The sequence below is a fragment of the Bos indicus genome, chromosome 13 (assembly GCF_029378745.1).
Source record: "Bos indicus isolate NIAB-ARS_2022 breed Sahiwal x Tharparkar chromosome 13, NIAB-ARS_B.indTharparkar_mat_pri_1.0, whole genome shotgun sequence".
Taxonomy (NCBI): Eukaryota; Metazoa; Chordata; class Mammalia; order Artiodactyla; family Bovidae; genus Bos; species Bos indicus.
The window spans coordinates 74,815,746-74,832,218 of record NC_091772.1 but is presented as its reverse complement, the minus strand read 5'-3'; the positions used below and the strand labels follow the sequence as shown (position 1 = coordinate 74,832,218).

General features: G+C 41.2%; 1 protein-coding gene across 2 annotated transcripts in view; it reads left to right on the top strand.

Moving 5' to 3' along the window:
* The window catches only part of NCOA5 (nuclear receptor coactivator 5), a 28,310-nt gene that overhangs the window by 9,094 nt on the left and 2,743 nt on the right, over nt 1-16,473 (top strand). For both annotated transcript variants that reach the window (XM_019972501.2, XM_019972503.2), the window contains exons 2-6: nt 1,696-1,762; nt 10,163-10,489; nt 11,840-11,976; nt 13,011-13,137; nt 14,953-15,152. In XM_019972501.2, the coding sequence (XP_019828060.2) occupies nt 1,725-1,762; nt 10,163-10,489; nt 11,840-11,976; nt 13,011-13,137; nt 14,953-15,152 (829 nt within the window). In that variant the 5' untranslated portion in view covers nt 1,696-1,724. The remainder of the gene's footprint in view (nt 1-1,695; nt 1,763-10,162; nt 10,490-11,839; nt 11,977-13,010; nt 13,138-14,952; nt 15,153-16,473) is intronic.

Sequence of the window (16,473 nt, the reverse complement as noted above, 5' to 3'; positions counted from 1 at the left end):
CTCCCTGTATGATCTGTCATTATATAACATGTGTTAATATTTTAGGACTTGAGACTTCCTTGGTGGTCCAGTGGCTAAGATTCTGCACTCCCAATGCAGGGGGCCTAGGTTCGATCCCAGTCAGGGAACTAGATCCTGCATGCTGCAACTAGACCCCAGTGCAGCCAAATAAATAAATATTAAAAAAAAAAAAAAAAAAGTCAGGCCTTAGTGAATTTTAAGGGTTGTAACTTGTAACATGCAATACCAAACCCATGGTCAGGTATTACTGGCCAATTTCTGTGTAGAACATGTTTTCTGATTCTTTATAAAGGTAGAGGGGTTGTGTCTGCTCAGTTAGAAACTTAAGAAGCAGTTTACATAGAATGTACTTCTATGACTGTTTAGATGTGTAACCTTCAGTTTGGTCAAAAGCCATTCTCCTAAAGATAAGGGGCTTCTGACCTAAAATGGAACTGAAGATCATTCTTACTTGAACAGGAACACAATAGTTGACAACATAGCAGGGGAAAGACATATAAGACCTCTTTAAGTTTTGTCATTACTCTGGTCTTTCATGTGATAAGACACTGGTTAGAATTTTTCATACACATAATTACTATTTTCAAAGCTACTTAAAATCACTGTTTTAAATCCTAATTATATGATTGTTTAATACCATTTAATGTCATTATTAGATACACTGTTAATTGCTTAATATGGAACAAGGGGAATAAAGTTACACTGCAGCAGAAAGCAGTTTTATTTCTCCATATACTAAAGTATGAAAATTTTAATATGCTTATTTTTTAAGGCATATAAAAATTATCAGGTGTTATCTTTGAGCATAGATTGGTACATTTCTTGAGATATTTCTTTTATTTCTTACTTACATATGGTGTTTTTATTACTTGCTTCAGTTTTTGCAAAGTAGGGTTTGTTTTGTTTTTAACCGAGAGGCTTTAACTGCACAGGTTGGCTTCTGTGAGTTTATGTTTTCACTGTTCTTTATCTAGTTGTATATGCCAGGCTTCTGTAGTGAAAACTTACAATGAGTGTTTTATTACTTAACCTTACTATACCAAATGCCAGTTCTTATTCTTAGGTACTTAGCTATGAGGGTTATAAATATTAACAGGTCATATGCCTTGTTTAGAAAAAAATTAATTTATTGCCTACATCTCATTCTGGAAGATTCTACCCATAGAATGCCACAAGGCAAACTAAAAGGAGCCCCTGCTTCATGGATTATTAGATGTTTTAAGACTGAATTCCAGCCATTACTTCCTTGTAATATAAAATGGAACTACTTGCCCTTGCTCTCTCTCTCTTTTTAAAATTCTCTTTCTTTCTTTCTCCTCCCCTCAAAAAAGAATCACACATCTGGCTCTCCAAGAGTTTAGAAGACAACCTTTTCCCCTTTCGGAGGGGGAAGTTTTTAGGTTTAGGCTTGGCAGTGTTAAAGCCTTGACGTAATCAGTTTTACACAAATTATGTGTTAGCTAGAAAACTGAGGGACATTCTCTACCAAGCCATGACAACGTACTGCTGTAACTTAATAAAAATTGCCCAAGTGACTATGCGTCTGCTGAATGGATTTTCTTACACCATCTGGTTGTCATTGTAGTTTTTTTGTTGTTGCTTTCATTTGAAATGTGCTGATGATCTTGTTTTTATTCCGTAGCATTGAACAGATGGGTTGATTATTCTTTTCAGATATTAATAAGGCAGCGGAAAGAAGAAATATGAATACGGCTCCATCAAGACCCAGCCCCACACGAAGGTAAAGTACCCTGAAGCAGTGAGTTACCTTGGGAGAGTTGGGCTCTGGGGAGTTAAGCCCAACTTCGTACATCAAGGGTCTTTTCTTCCCCCCAAGAAATCAGAAACGCACAAGCAAACAATAAGAACGTGAACCTGTGTGAAGGGCCTTGCTGCTTTTTTAGAACATACATCAGGAGATGCAGAGGAAGCTTTGTTTTCCGTGGCAAACCCAGCAAGTTCAGCTTGCACCGTGAGTTGCAGGCGATTGGAAGAGGATAAACCTCTGTGTGTCCCCCGCTCACGTGTCAGTGGGAGCCTCCACAGCAGGAGTGCCCGAGGGTCGTTGGTGTGTGCTGCGCTGCCCTGCAGCAGGCTCGACTCTTCATTCCACATGGCTGCCGGTCCAGATGTTCACCCAGGTTTACAGAAAGTGCTGCTTGAGAGATTGCTACTGTGCCTGTGCTGCAGATCCCCTGTGCGCTCGCATGCTTGGGTTACCCATTGAGGGGAAATAAAAAGGGCAAAAACACCCTACCTCTAGAAGTCTCCCTTTTTCTTAGTTTTCCTGGAAATAAAAGGCATTTCCCCAAATAGTCTTCCACTATTTACAAGAGATAGTCCTGATGTGTACCCTCAAGATACGCATTAAATTCATCCCAAAGAAGAGCCTCATTAATGTTGCCATTACACCAAAGATGAGTGTATTGTATTCAAACTGTCTGGCCTCATAAATAGCACACAAGTGGATGCAGTGTGTGCAGTTTTGTGTGGAATGCAGACATACATACCTCATATCTGGTGTCTCCTCATGGCCCAAGTGGATATTCAGTATGGATTTTGCCTTTGCCCCTAAGTAAAATGCCAGTTTCCCACAGTAAATTGTGTACCTAAACTATATACCACAGGAAACTACATTTCATATGATGACTGAACATGCTGAGTACAACAAATCCTAGTCTGTACTGGTAGCTCCACAGGTCACTTGGGGGTATACCCAACTACCTGGGCACTTACACATAACATACAGCCGTCCTGCTTTGAAACAAAAACGCCTATAGTTTGTTACCTACTTATAGGAAGGATTGGTTGCTCTGTGTTTGTATATGTGCCCACTTGGACCTGATGGTATTTTCTAAGCTACCAGGATTAAATTACACGGGTATGTTCTGCAGAGTTCAAGCAGACCTTAGGGACAAAGTAATGCTGCTGATTTCAGTTAGGTTCTTTGAACACTCTGCCTGGAAGTTGAATCTAACACCACAGTTATAGCTGCACCACAGCTGTTAGCTGGATGCCCTGGTCATCCATTGGTTTCACTGCAGAAGTGAGCATACACATTGGTATTCTGTTTGTTTTCTCTGACACCATAAGGAATGCCTGCAGCTTGCAGGTAAATAGTATATTGATTGATTTTGTGTGTATGTGTGAGTGCCCTAAAGAACATAAATGAATGCTCTGGAACTTCAGCAGATCCATATAAGTCTGTTTCCGTTGTGCTGCATCTAACCACGCTGCAGATGTTGGGCAGTCCCTTCAGTGTTGCTCCTCGTTGCCCCAGTAAACATGAAATACAAGTGACTGAGAGTTTGCATCTAATGGTCAGACATATGGGCTCCACTGGAAGCTGTGGTTGCTAAATGACTTGAAAGGAGATGTGTATATCCAGTTTCCAAGGAGCTCAAATGTGTATGTTTCTGAAGTAGGTAGCTTACAGGAGTGTAGAACTGGTCACTATAAAGACACTCCCCTAGTGAAATCCTCCTGCTCTCTGTATCCTCATGATGTCTGTGATGTCTGGGTAATGTTTCCGCAGGCAAAAAGGAGGTGGGACTGCACATCACAGAATAAAAAGTAGTTCTCATTTGTGCTATGATAAGAATGTTTTATGTCATTCCACTAAAAGTATACCTAACCAGATGCTTTTAACATTTCCCATTATTGTAGGTATTCACTAAGCATTGGCAGTGTTGGGGAAATAGCTTACTCCCCTGCTTAAAATCCAATATTGCCATTGCCAGAGCATTAACTAATTTCATCCCAGCCTAAAATGCAACTCTATAATTTCATCTGTAATGGAAGAATGCTTTCTTTCTTTCTTTTTTATATCCCCACTCCCAAAGATAAACATACAAACAACATTGGAGGGGGCCTTTTAAAGTGTTCTCCTTACCAGATTTATAAACATACGTCGCTTATATTTTCATTTTAATATATCGTCTTCCTCAAAAATAAATTCTAAGATGAGGTCATTTGGGACGTGGATTGGGCTGTGGCTTCCCGCTTTATTTATAGTCAATAGGAGGGACAGCTAGGCTAATTAAAGGTCCATTGAAGATCAGTCTTCTTGGTGATCCGTCCCTAACTGGGTTCCTCAAAGTGTTGTTTAGCATGATTAAGTTTCATATAGTCATACTCAGTAAGGTTTGGGGAAGAGGAATATTCACATTTAGTTTAAAAAAAAAAAATCTATTCTGAGCCCCATCTAAAAGTCTAAGCAGAGTCCCAGTTTTGTTCCATTTAAAAATTAAAATTTTCAAACCCTAAAGTCAAATTGAATGTTGTATTCAAAATAGAACACTAACGTTTTGATCATTGTGCTTATCGTATGTTCTTCTTAAGACGCTAGTCTGGAAGGGGCTAATCATTTCTCTGAGGGTGAACACTGGCTAGCGTGTGCTCTCCTCAGGTGCGTGCTTCCAGTCAAAACCTTGAGATAATTCCAGTGTATCAGTATGTTGACAGCAATCCACCTGACTTCATTCAGCAACCCTAAACATTTTATGTGCCCCCAGCCATGGAGGAATGCCTTGTTCACAGAAAGGAAAAAAAAAAAAAAAGCTACCTATAGCAAGCATTTCCCTTAAGTTGTAACTCTGTGTCTTCAGTGTTGCTACTTTTTAAGAAAATTGTTTCTAAGCATGCTGGCAAGACCTTTGTAACACCTTATTTTGCTGGACTTTAACCTTGAGTGTCAAAACACCTCAGTATCTTTGGGAATTTTCACAGGATTATCACCTCTTCAAATGTCTCTGTAAGCCACAGTTCTGCTGGTATTGCTCACCGTTCAGTAATATGCCTCACTAATGACTCCGGCTGTTGGGATGTGGTTCTGACGGTTCTGGCCCAGCCAAGCACAGAATTCTGCATCAGGGATCCCTGCTCTGGATCACATTTCAGCCTGAATTCTCGTCATTTAACCCTTGGAGCACTTCATTGAACTCCACTGTGCACATTGAGAGCATTGCATAGTTACCGTGCAAGTGGTCTAGCATTGGTGCTAGGCGTCAGTCCTTAACCACGCTCGGAGACTGGATCATGATTCTGGTCGTACCTCAGCTCTCAGTTTCCATCTTCAGCTCAGCACTTGAGCAGTCCAGGTTTTGGAACATAACCTTCTGCAGACATGGCCTCTAAGTGATACTCTACTTCCTAAACCTTCCTGCATGACCTGAGGAAAAGCAAATAGAGTTAACTTGTCTACATCGAGACCTCTGCAGAGAATTTCTCTAGGTATTCGTGAAGAATGTTAGGCCTGGTGCCTCATTGGTGAAAGTCGTCAAGGATTGGTTCATCAGAAATAACTTGGCCATTGTCAGCTATGTTTCAGTTTTTTAAAAAAGAAAAGAAAAAGCCTAACTGCAGACAAGTTTCTTACGTGGCCTGAGGTGATTTTTGTGTATCCACAGTGTTAATTCCTTTAATAACTGCTTGCTTCTTGGGTGTGAGACTGCCCTAGCTCTAGGTGGGCTTCACAATTAAAGACTCCAGGCTGTGATTACCTGCGCACTAACACTTAAAGAAGATCCGTCAGTTCTCAGCAAGTGCCACCTCTCTACCAACAGAAGAGTCACATTTGTGTTTGAGAAAATTATCAGTGCGCTTTCTAGGGAGAAGCATGGGCACTTACAAAATTTGGATCTGTAAGGTGTGATTGCTTGTTGTACCCCGTTATCCTTCCTGCACCCAATGGCAAAATTCTGTACAAGTCTGTTGTCCCTGTTTCTGATGGCAGCATGGAGCTCCTGGTGGGGGATCAACATCACACAGCAGCCAGCCATTTAGAGAATGGTATTTGTGGACAGTATCTGTGACAGAACAGAAATACAAAGAGCTGATGGATTTTTTTTTTCAGGAGAAAAAAGGCTGGCTTTAGAAGGAAAATATTCCAGTGAACAGAAAGGAAAAAGGAGATGCTGACAAAGACAAGGACAGAGGCCTTCCTCCCTGACCTTCTGAACAGCCAAGGCCAAAGAACACCATCCTGGGCTTGAGGCTGTCTCTAGCCAAAGAGAAGCTCAGAGTCCATCAGTTGTCCAAGAGCTCTCAAATGCCTGGTGCTCCTCAGGACGAGAAGCACTTCTACCAGGAGCATATCACTTGCCATCTGAGCCATGGTCTTTTCCTTCATCCATCCCTCCTTACCTCTCAGATGTTTGCAAATGGTGTGACTACCGTGTCTCTCAAGGCAAGAGAGCATTTGGCTTTGCCCCCTCCTGCTGAATAGATGAGGAATTTGCAACAGGATTTTAGTGATGTTTATCAACTGCTTTCAGTTTGTGGACTCTGGTTCTGAAGTTCTAACTGTTGTTCAGTTTCTTTTTAGCTTCTGGTGACCTAGTACCTGAGGGTACAGTGCATTGGTCTCCAGTTAAACAACTTTGGTACCATGGGATGATCTAGTGAACTTCATTCTCCAGAAACTTGCCTCTAACCCACTTGTTATTTGAGGCCAAGCATCTTGTTCAGCAGGCTTCATCCTTGCGGCACTCTGAATCCTGCACACTGTACCACCTTTTTGTCATCTGGTTCTTATTTTGAGAAAGATGCTGGGGCCAACACCAGGATCCGTTTTTTCTGGGGAGGTCTTTGTTTGGCTCCTAAAGGGTTGTTTTGTTTTTGTCTCCAGAAGAAAAGCAGTCTGCCATGCTGCTTGTCTTTTGGAGAAAAGAAAGCTTTCCCTTTTCATTTTAGAGCCTTGCTATCCTCTCTGTCCCTGCTTCTGCTACTCCTTTGGTTCTTCTTTCCCTTGTGAATATCATCTCTTCTACATTTTTACCCCCAAGGTAATTAAGGGGGAATTTATAGTTTTGTTGCACATAGACTGCTTACCTTCTCAAACTAGAAGCATGAACCTGGACTTTGGGAATCTAGGGTATTGTGGTCAACCTCCAGGAATAAACTCTCGGCAGGTGAGTAAGGTATTTCAGTGGATTCAAAAGAATGAGAACCAGATGTGGCATTTGTAATCGTCCTAGGACTGTGAAAAGTGCCTGATGTGGTGGTATCCCTGTCCCCACCCCCCACCCCGTTTTCTCCAGCCTACGGCTTTGTGTGTGGTCTGTGGTCTGTCAGGTTCATGATCTCTTTCAGCCTTGATTGCCAAAGAGCACTTGAAATCTGATTCCACCTCTAATGACTTATTTCTGACTGCTCCCCAAGGCAGGTTTATCTGCTGATCATTAATCCAGAAATACTTGACAGTTGTCCCTTCCCATTGGATCCTAGGTGTTTGCCCACAATATACAGTATATCAGATGTTACATATGTTAGAGGGATTATATGACATAATAAAAGTTGAAGTAAGAATCTCGGTTACTCTGCACTTTATTCTAGTAGGAAAAATCTTTAGCCATCCTCGTTTAAATCCTCTGTTCTCCCATATGTTTGCTCCCACCAATCAAGAGTACTTATGAGCCTTAAAACATATGACAAGGACTTTTCATAGAAACAGAGTTGGCATTTAAATTGTTTTTGTTGTGACCATGTGGATGAAGTGAAAATGAGGTTTTCTTCCAAGCTGAGGGCATCATGATGAATGTCTATATGTGTAATCATGGTAGGTGACAAAAATATGAGGAAGACATGATGCCTGCTCTTGAGAGGCTTACAGTTTAGTTGAATAATTCATTTTATTAAACATTTACTGAACTCTGTGCTGTGTCCTGTGGATACAAAGCATTCAAGTGAGCTTACTACTGTTTGGTAGGGAAGCCATTGCAAACAAATAACTACAGAACAGTGTGATAAGTGCAGCAATAGAAATATGTATGCAGAGCAAGACTTGTTTAACAGGTTCATGGAGCATCTGCTCTATGCCAGACAATATAAGCCTATGTAGTGGCTTTATCATGAAGTCAAGCTGACAGTCCTTGTCTTCATGGACTTGCAGTCTAGTAGGGCAGACAGGCATTAAGTAAATTGATATGTGACATCAAATTGTGATAAATAACATGAGTGAAAACAGTGCTATGAGAGAAGGTGGCCAGAATTTAGGGACCAAAGATAAAGTTTTAAACTAACAGAATCATGGAGTAAGGGATGCTTAAGCCTGAGACCTGGAAAAATGACTGTGGAGTAGTTCCTGCTGCACAATGAGAGGCATTGGGGAAAACCTTGACTAGTTACAGCTGAAAATTCAATATGGTAAGAAAGACGCAGACTAGGGAGGGGGCGGAATAAGGTTGGCGAAGACAAGAGCTGAGGCAGGGCAGAATCTTATTAGCCTCAGTAGAGACTTTGGACTGAATTCTAAATACTGTGGGAAACCAGTGAAGGGTTTTACATATTTAAAAGATGGTTCTAGAGTAATCTAGAAGAAGATTAGGAAACAGGCAAGAGCAGAAATGGGGAGACTATAGAAGGCTCTGCTGTGGTTTTGGGGAAAGGTGGTTTGGGGTTGGGCTTCAGTGGTACCTATGGAGATAAAGAAACATGGGCAGAATGGATGTCAATTTCAGAGAGAGAACACATTTTGGAAATGTCATTGGAAGAGTGGATAGGGCTTTAAAGAAAGGATGACATCCAGTTTCCTGGCTTGAGCTACTGAGTAGGTAGATGTGCCATTTATTGAGATGGAAATGACTGGAGGAGGGGCCTATTTGCTGGAAAAGATCAAGAGTTCAGGGCTGGCTTTATGGAGGAGGTAATCCTTAAAACGGGTCTTAAAAGGAGACATTGTAAAAAGGTAAATCAGATCTAGATGAGTAATAGTAAGTGCTCTAAGAGTTTAGCAGGAGATTAGAGAATATTTTGGGGAAGACATGGGACATGAACTTGCCTTTGAGCATTGGGTGATACTTGAGTTAGTACAGGAAAATCATTCCACGTTGAAAAGCCATATGAACAGAAATACTGAAATAAGTCATGTGAGTTAAATCATAAGACCAGCTTAAGTAGAACTAAGGAAGTTGGATCAGGAAATGAGGGAGAAATAATAAATGGAAAGGGGCCAAATTTGTTAGGGAAGAGTGCCCAGAAGCGTGATAGCCAAGCTGCAGTTGGTAACAGGTGGAAATCGATGGTTTATCTGCTATTTGCTGAAAGAATTGAAATCTGGAAGATTGGATTTTGTTTTTATATCTTAAAAATTCTTGGTGATGGAGCATAGAATAAGGGTTTGGATTGAACTTAAAAGTCCAATGGGAATGAACAAGAAAAGCAAAGAGTATTCAAGTAACTTGATAGGGAAGAAAAGTCAAAGTTAACTCTCAAGAACTTAAACCTTGGTAATTGGGAAGATGATTTTTGGCATAAGTGAAAAGGTCTGACTGTGCCTGAGTGGGTTGAATAAGAAGTTTAATTTTAAACATGTTGAGAATGAGTTCCTAGTGGGGTAGTCTCATGAAGAGTATTGAATCAGATCAGGCTGAACACCTGTGACTTCAAACACTGTTTTGGTTTTAAACAAAGAACACCTTGACCAGAAGGAGCCAGGTTCTACTTAAACTTTAGACTAAGAGAGACCACTACTTGTATGTTAAGAAGATAGAATGTTCCTCCTATACTTGACTGTGTGTCTCGTATTGCACTTCCCTTTTTCCCCCTTTATTTGATTGATCCTGCTCGATGTTTTTTAAAGTAACGTTTTCTGTACTTTTAAGGATAACTCCTTGGATCACCGTTACTTTGTATGAAATTGTGCCAACCTTGTATGAAATTGTGTCATTTGCTCATGTTTTCTTCATGAGTCTTGCCCCTTATTATGACACACACACCCCCCGACCCCTGCAACTATTCTCCCCTTTTAAAATCTCTTTCAAATAAGTTTGGTGGGAGGAGATGAATGAGGGAAGACCCTTTCACTTTGAAAACCTGTTGAGATAGAGATGATAGTTTGACATGTATACAGAATATTGACTTACCTCACAAAGTCTCATAAACACTATGACCCCAGTCAAAACCCTTGGCTCTGGATCATACATTCTTCCTTGAATATCCTAATCTTTGGAGATTCTAAAACATGCTAGTCTTTATTTGCTGACCAGATGGGTGACTGTCTTTAAAATTTTAATCTTATTTCTCACTGACTGCTGTGTTTTAGAGAAAAATGCTTGGAGGGTGGGGGCTTTCTCCAGTAAAGAGCTCAAGGGTAGACTCCTTCAGTTCCTTTGTCTTAGCATCTTCTTGCCCCCTCCCACAGAGATCCATATGGCTTTGGAGATAGTCGAGATACAAGACGTGATCGATCGCCCATTCGAGGAAGTCCAAGAAGAGAGCCCAGGGACGGCAGGAATGGCCGGGATGCTCGAGATGGCAGAGACATGCGAGACCCCCGAGATTTGCGGGACCACAGAGATAGCAGAGACATTCGGGATCACCGAGACAGCAGAAGTATGCGTGATGCTCGGGACATGAGGGATCTTAGAGACTTTCGTGACCTAAGAGAAACTAGGAATTTTCGAGATCACCGAGATCCCATGTACGACAGATACAGAGAGATGAGAGACTCCCGAGATCCCATTCTCAGGTAACCTCTACAGTCGTTCTGCTTGCTGGGTTTTTGTTTGTTTGTTTGTTTTTGGTAGCAGTCTTTTTTATGTTTGTTCTGCTGAACTAATTGAAAACTCTGTACAGCAGTGCCTTTCTCAGGCCTATGTTTCCGGTGTTTATCACCATGAGAGATGTGCCGCTTAATAAATATTTGCTGAATGTGTGATTGAAGACGGATTTTGCTTAATGAATGAATCTGGGTCTCTTCCTGTGGGCTGTGAAAGGCACCATTGTGCAAATGGAAAAAAAGATGGGAGTGCAAATTGTTTTGGCCATGCAGGACCACAGGGTAGATGTACAAATGGCCAATAAATACGTGAAAAGATACTTGACATCCTTAGTTAGCAGAGAAATGCAAATCAAAACCACAATGAGCTAGCACTTCATACCTACTAGGATGGCTTTAATAGTTTTTTTTTAAGTGTTGGTGAAGTATAATGGAATTAGAATCCTCATACATTGCTGGTAGGAATGCAAAGTAGTATGACTGCTGTGAAAAAGTTTGGCGGTCCCTCAGAAAGTTAAATGTAGTAGAATTAATAATCCACCAGCTCCACTCTTGAATATATATCCAAAAGAATTGAAAAGAAGAACTTACATAGATGGGTGTGACTATACATAGCAACACTATTCACAGTAGCCGAAAGGTAGACACCACTCAAATGTCCATCAATAGATGGATTAAAAAGTATGGTATATCCTTACAGTATATTATCCAGCCATTAAAAAGGTCATTTTTATACCTGCTAAGCCGTGATAGACCTTAAAAAATATGCTACATGAAATAAGTATTATGCTACATTGTCACAAAAGACAAATATGCTTTCACTTACATGAAATATTTAGAAAAGGCAAATTCATAGAGAGAAAATAGATTAGAAGTTACAGAGATAGGGGTTGAGTTTCTGTTCAGACTGTTCAGGATGATGAAAATTATTTTATATATGTATTTTTTTTTATTCTGTTTTTTAACCACAATTTTTAAAAAGCACAAGGAAGGAGGCTTGGGGTAGGGCCTAGAATGGTTCCTCAAAACTAGTATCAATAATTACTACCAGTTTTTTGTGTTTACTTTGGGCCAGGGAGCTTCCATTATGCTGAGAGCGTTCTGTACATCCTCCCAGTCCTTTTGGAAGGTAGGTTAACTCAGTCCCAGCCACAGAGCTGATAAGCAGTGAGTCCCAGATAATAATTTTGTTTGCCTAATCCCAAAGTTCTGTGCTATACTACGTCTTCCTCACAGATAGCTGGGTCTTGAAGAGTTCTCTGTATTTGATTTTTGCAGGATAAAACCTTTAACTTTGTGCACATTTCTTTACATTTTCAGGAGAGAAGGCTCTTATGACCGATACCTGCGAATGGATGACTACTGCAGGAGGAAAGATGATGCTTACTTTGACCGTTACAGAGATAGCTTTGATGGACGTGGCCCTCCAGGCCCAGAAAGTCAGTCTCGTGCGAAAGGTAAAGTAGAAAAAACAGTTTATTCTTATCACAAATAGAACACTTTATAGAAGAAAGAGGAAACTAATAACCAGATGGAAAGGAGCTAATGACTTGGCTAAGCAGTTCACAAAAAGAAGAAATACAAATGGCCTGTTCATTTGTAGAGAGCATTCAGCTTGAAAATCATTTTTAAAATGTAAAGTAGTACTGTCATCTGGTTTAGTCACCCAACAAGAAGAAATAAATATGAAATAACTATCAATAAGAAAAGAAATGAACTAAAAATTGGAGTTGAAGAGGTTAAATGTTTGTTTTTTGCTCATTGACAAAATAAATATAACTCTCTCTATTACCTATGTAGTATGTGGGGAGAGTTGTTTTATTTATAATTTTTACCTAAGAGCATCTATTTTTTAGGTAAAGACATGTTTTTTAAAGCCTTGATTGTCTCAATATATTTAATACATCTTTAAGATTTTTTAATTGTTTTATTCCTAGTCAAATTAAGAACCTCATTTTTAGTTTGTTACAGAACTTTACTGCCTGGTTTTGTTTAGGATTTTTTTGTTGGTTTTTTTTTTAATTGCCTGGTGTTTTGTTTTTTTTTGTTTTTTTTTTTAGCAAATTGCAATTACCTGTCAACAAGAGTCTTAAATGGTTGTCCCAAAAATGAAAATTAGGATAATAATGATATACTATCTTTTGCCTATCAATTGGCAGGAGGGTTTTTTTTTCCTTTTAATGACAAAACTCAGTGTTGATTAAGATATGGAGAAATAGCACTAGGTGATCCACCCCAAAGAAAGGATGAATTAGCAACAGCTTTCCTAGAGGACATTCTGGTAGCATGTATCAGATTAAAGCAGCCATGCCTTGTAATCCATTCATTCCATTTTAATGAATTTATAATAGTAAAAAAATAATCTTTTTTCAGAGGTAGTCTAGATTACAGCCTTTGCCTACAAGTAGTTCAAGATTGAAAATAAGGCCTGTGACTTATTTTTATAGAAAGGCACAGTCCATGTTTCAATTTTCCCTGTGTCATCCTGCAGAGCGTCTGAAACGTGAGGAGCGTCGTAGAGAAGAGCTCTATCGTCAGTATTTTGAGGAAATCCAGAGACGCTTTGATGCCGAGAGGCCTGTTGATTGTTCTGTGATTGTGGTCAACAAGCAAACTAAGTAAGAAGCCTTTGGATTTTTCCTGAGCGAGGAGAAGAAGCAGAAGAGAAATTAGAAATTTAGTCTTCTTCTTGGCAGCTGTACACACTGCCAGGCTGTGTACTCTGGCATTGCTGTACTGTGTTAACCAGAGTTCTTTCAGTTGTAGATGACAGAAAACCCACTGCAAACTGGCTTGGGCCCAAAGGGAAATTTTTAGTTTGCTTGACTGGGACGTTCAGGCACGGCTGCATTCAGGGTCAGCCTCTCATAAAGGCTTGGTCTTTTGTGTTGTCTTCACTCTCAGACAAGCTTTCTACTTGAAAAGACAGCACAGTGCTAGCTCTTGACATGTATCTCCTTAGCTTAGCAAACCCATGGAAACAGAGCTGCTTTTTCCTGTTGCTTCCACCTGAAATCCTGGAATTGTTTCCCAACCCTGGACTATCACTTTGGCCAGCAGTGCTGGATGCCCTGATTGGCCAGGGCTAGGTCATGTGCCCACTCATAGTGCTAAAAGTGGGACTAATCCTGTGGAGCCGGGGTAGACTGAGTGGAAAAGGGGTGCCTTCCCAAAGGAAAATCCGAGGGAGTATATGTTGGTCAGGCAAAGCAGTAGATGTCCCCTTCGTGAGAGAACCCCGAGTCCCTAATACTTCGGAAGGCATGTCTGCATTCGTCAGCCAAGAAACCGGCTTTCTTTGTGAAGTGCCATGGCCTTGCAGAGCTGTTAGGTGACCGTGCTAGCCAAGTCAGAGCTCACAGCACTGTTTTATTCTACCTCTGTTTCACATTCTTTCCTTGAAGAAGCAGCTCAGAGGTGCAGAAGGGAGTGTAGCAGCTTGCAAGTTTGGCAGTAGCTGTGTTCCCTTTCCCCAAGTGGTTAGTAAATAAATTCATGTATTTTCTAGCAGTTTGGGGTTAAAGAGCTAATTTTCAAGGCAGAAGCTAGGGAGATAGGTGTTGAGACACCAAACAGCAGGCAGAGTTCACAGGCTCTGGGCTGCCTTGTTTAGAAATAGATGCTGCTTTAACTTGCAGATAACTTTTTTGCCTTTTTATTTTTAAATGCATGATAATAGCTGTCATTTTCTGAGCATCTACTCTGTACTACTCCATGCTAAGCGCTTTTAATTTTTTTTGTAATCTTCATAGTAATCATGTTTCACATGTATTCATTCATCAAATTTTTTCTGTGTGCGGCAGGTGCTAGGTCCTGAAGCTGTAATCCTAATGAGCAAAACACACATGGCCCCTTCCTCTTGTGGAGCTTATACCCTAGTAGGACAGATGACAAAAATAAATGTATTGGTGATGAGTCTTATAAGAAGAAGTACATCAAGGATCTGATTTAGATTGGAGAGAAAGTTAAGGAAATGACATATGAGCTGAGCCCTATTATTCTTGTCTGATTGGTAAAGAAACTGAGGTTTGTAAGAGGTAAAGGGATTTGCTTAAAGCTCCAGCTTTGCAAGTAAATGTTAGGGCTAAGATCCAAACCTGACTCTAGCATTTAAAACCCATGTTTTTTTCACTGTGGTGTACAGCCTCTGCCAAGACAGAAATGTGCTACAAATCTTAGGCAACAGGATGGTGTTTAGGAATGACCATCAGACTAGAGAATCAGGAGAAGGGCCTGGGACACCAAGTACTATTCCACTGGGAACTTCTCAGCCAATATAAAGAGAAGGAATCGGTTTAGATTCTTGGAGCCTGAAGAGGGTGCTAGGGAGACAGTGGTAGAGCTAGCATTTGAAATCTTCTGGCTGAGGTGCCACTGTACAGATTGGGACTTGATCAGGGAGTTACTCAACTGGATCCTGTTTGTTTCTGCAGAGATTATGCTGAATCTGTGGGGCGGAAGGTCCGAGACCTAGGCATGGTAGTAGATTTAATCTTCCTCAACACGGAAGTATCACTGTCACAAGCCCTGGAGGACGTTAGCAGGGGAGGGTCTCCCTTTGCTATTGTCATCACCCAGCAACACCAGATTCACCGCTCCTGTACAGTCAACATCATGTTTGGAACCCCTCAAGGTATGGAGGCCCCAGTGGGTTAGAATTCCAGAAACTTCCAGATACTAGTCCATTAATTTTTTTATGGCTTACTCAGAAGCAGCAGGTTTTAGGTAAAGGTATTTCAGCTCAAATGTGGTAGGGCCCTTTTATGAGTGCATGGCAGAGACTTGCATAGTCATGTATTGGTTTGATCTTCTTTCATTGGATGCAGTTCTGGGCCTGCTGTGTATGACATTACATGCAGCCCTTAGGTATGTGCAGTGATGTGTTAGTAAATGTTTAACAGCCAGTTCTGGGGTGGGGATGGTGTGGTTTATAGAATTTCCTGATTTCCATGGTGTAAATACTCCCACCGTGTTCTATTTCAAGCCACCAACATGAAGTCACTTCAGGGCAAGTTGGGGAGAGAGGCGCACAGTCTGCTCGCACCAGTGAGAGCCAGCACAGCTCTGGCACACACTGCACTGAGTGTGCTGGAGTCCCTGCTTTCACCAGACTTTGGAATGAGGGACAAAGCACGTGACAGGCAGTTAGGAGACTTTTTGTTAGTGTGCTGGAGAAGTCAGTGGAGGGACTTTGAGAAGAGGGAGGCAGCCTTGACCTCCTGGAGGCCCAGGGTAGGTTCCCTGAAGTCCTTCCCTGAAGTAACTTTTAGTCCTTTGATCCCAGATCGTTGCGACTCAGTCAACTGATGCCTTGCTGATTGCTCTTACAGCACAGACTTTTCCCTTCTCCCACCACCCTGGGCCCTCTATTTGCCTGACCAGTTTTACCCATAAGCATAGAGTGTAGAAGCCTCTCCAGCAGGTCATTTACCTCTCTGAGGAACAGCCCTCAAGATGTGTGAAGACATTTATATCAAGTGCCAAGAAGTCTTCTCACCACTTTATAAATCTTGTTTCCCAAGAGGGAGGGGAGAAGGTTATTTAGGGTCATCATTTGATCTTAATCCATAACCTTTGAACTGATACAGTAAAAAACAGTTCTACCCTGAGGAGTGTGGTGGAAAGCCAGGCTTTACAGAGGGCTGTTCGGACCCCCATGGCCTACCTCCTGTGGTTATTCTCCACATGGTCTTTTTGAATCTGTGAGACTATCATGTTTCTCTGGCTTTTACTACATGTCTGTGATCTAAGAATTCCCCACAGAACTAGCTCTCTACAAGGGTGTCTCTTTCCCACTGAAGAAACCCATTCTCTGTCTTCCGAGCTGCATCCCCTCCCTCCCCACCTCTCCCCATCCCCATCCCAAGGGTTTTTGTCAGTGAAATGGTTTTCTTGCTTGTTTGACATCAGGAAAGGCTTGGTAGAGTTCAGCAGGTGGGCACTCAGATCTGTCA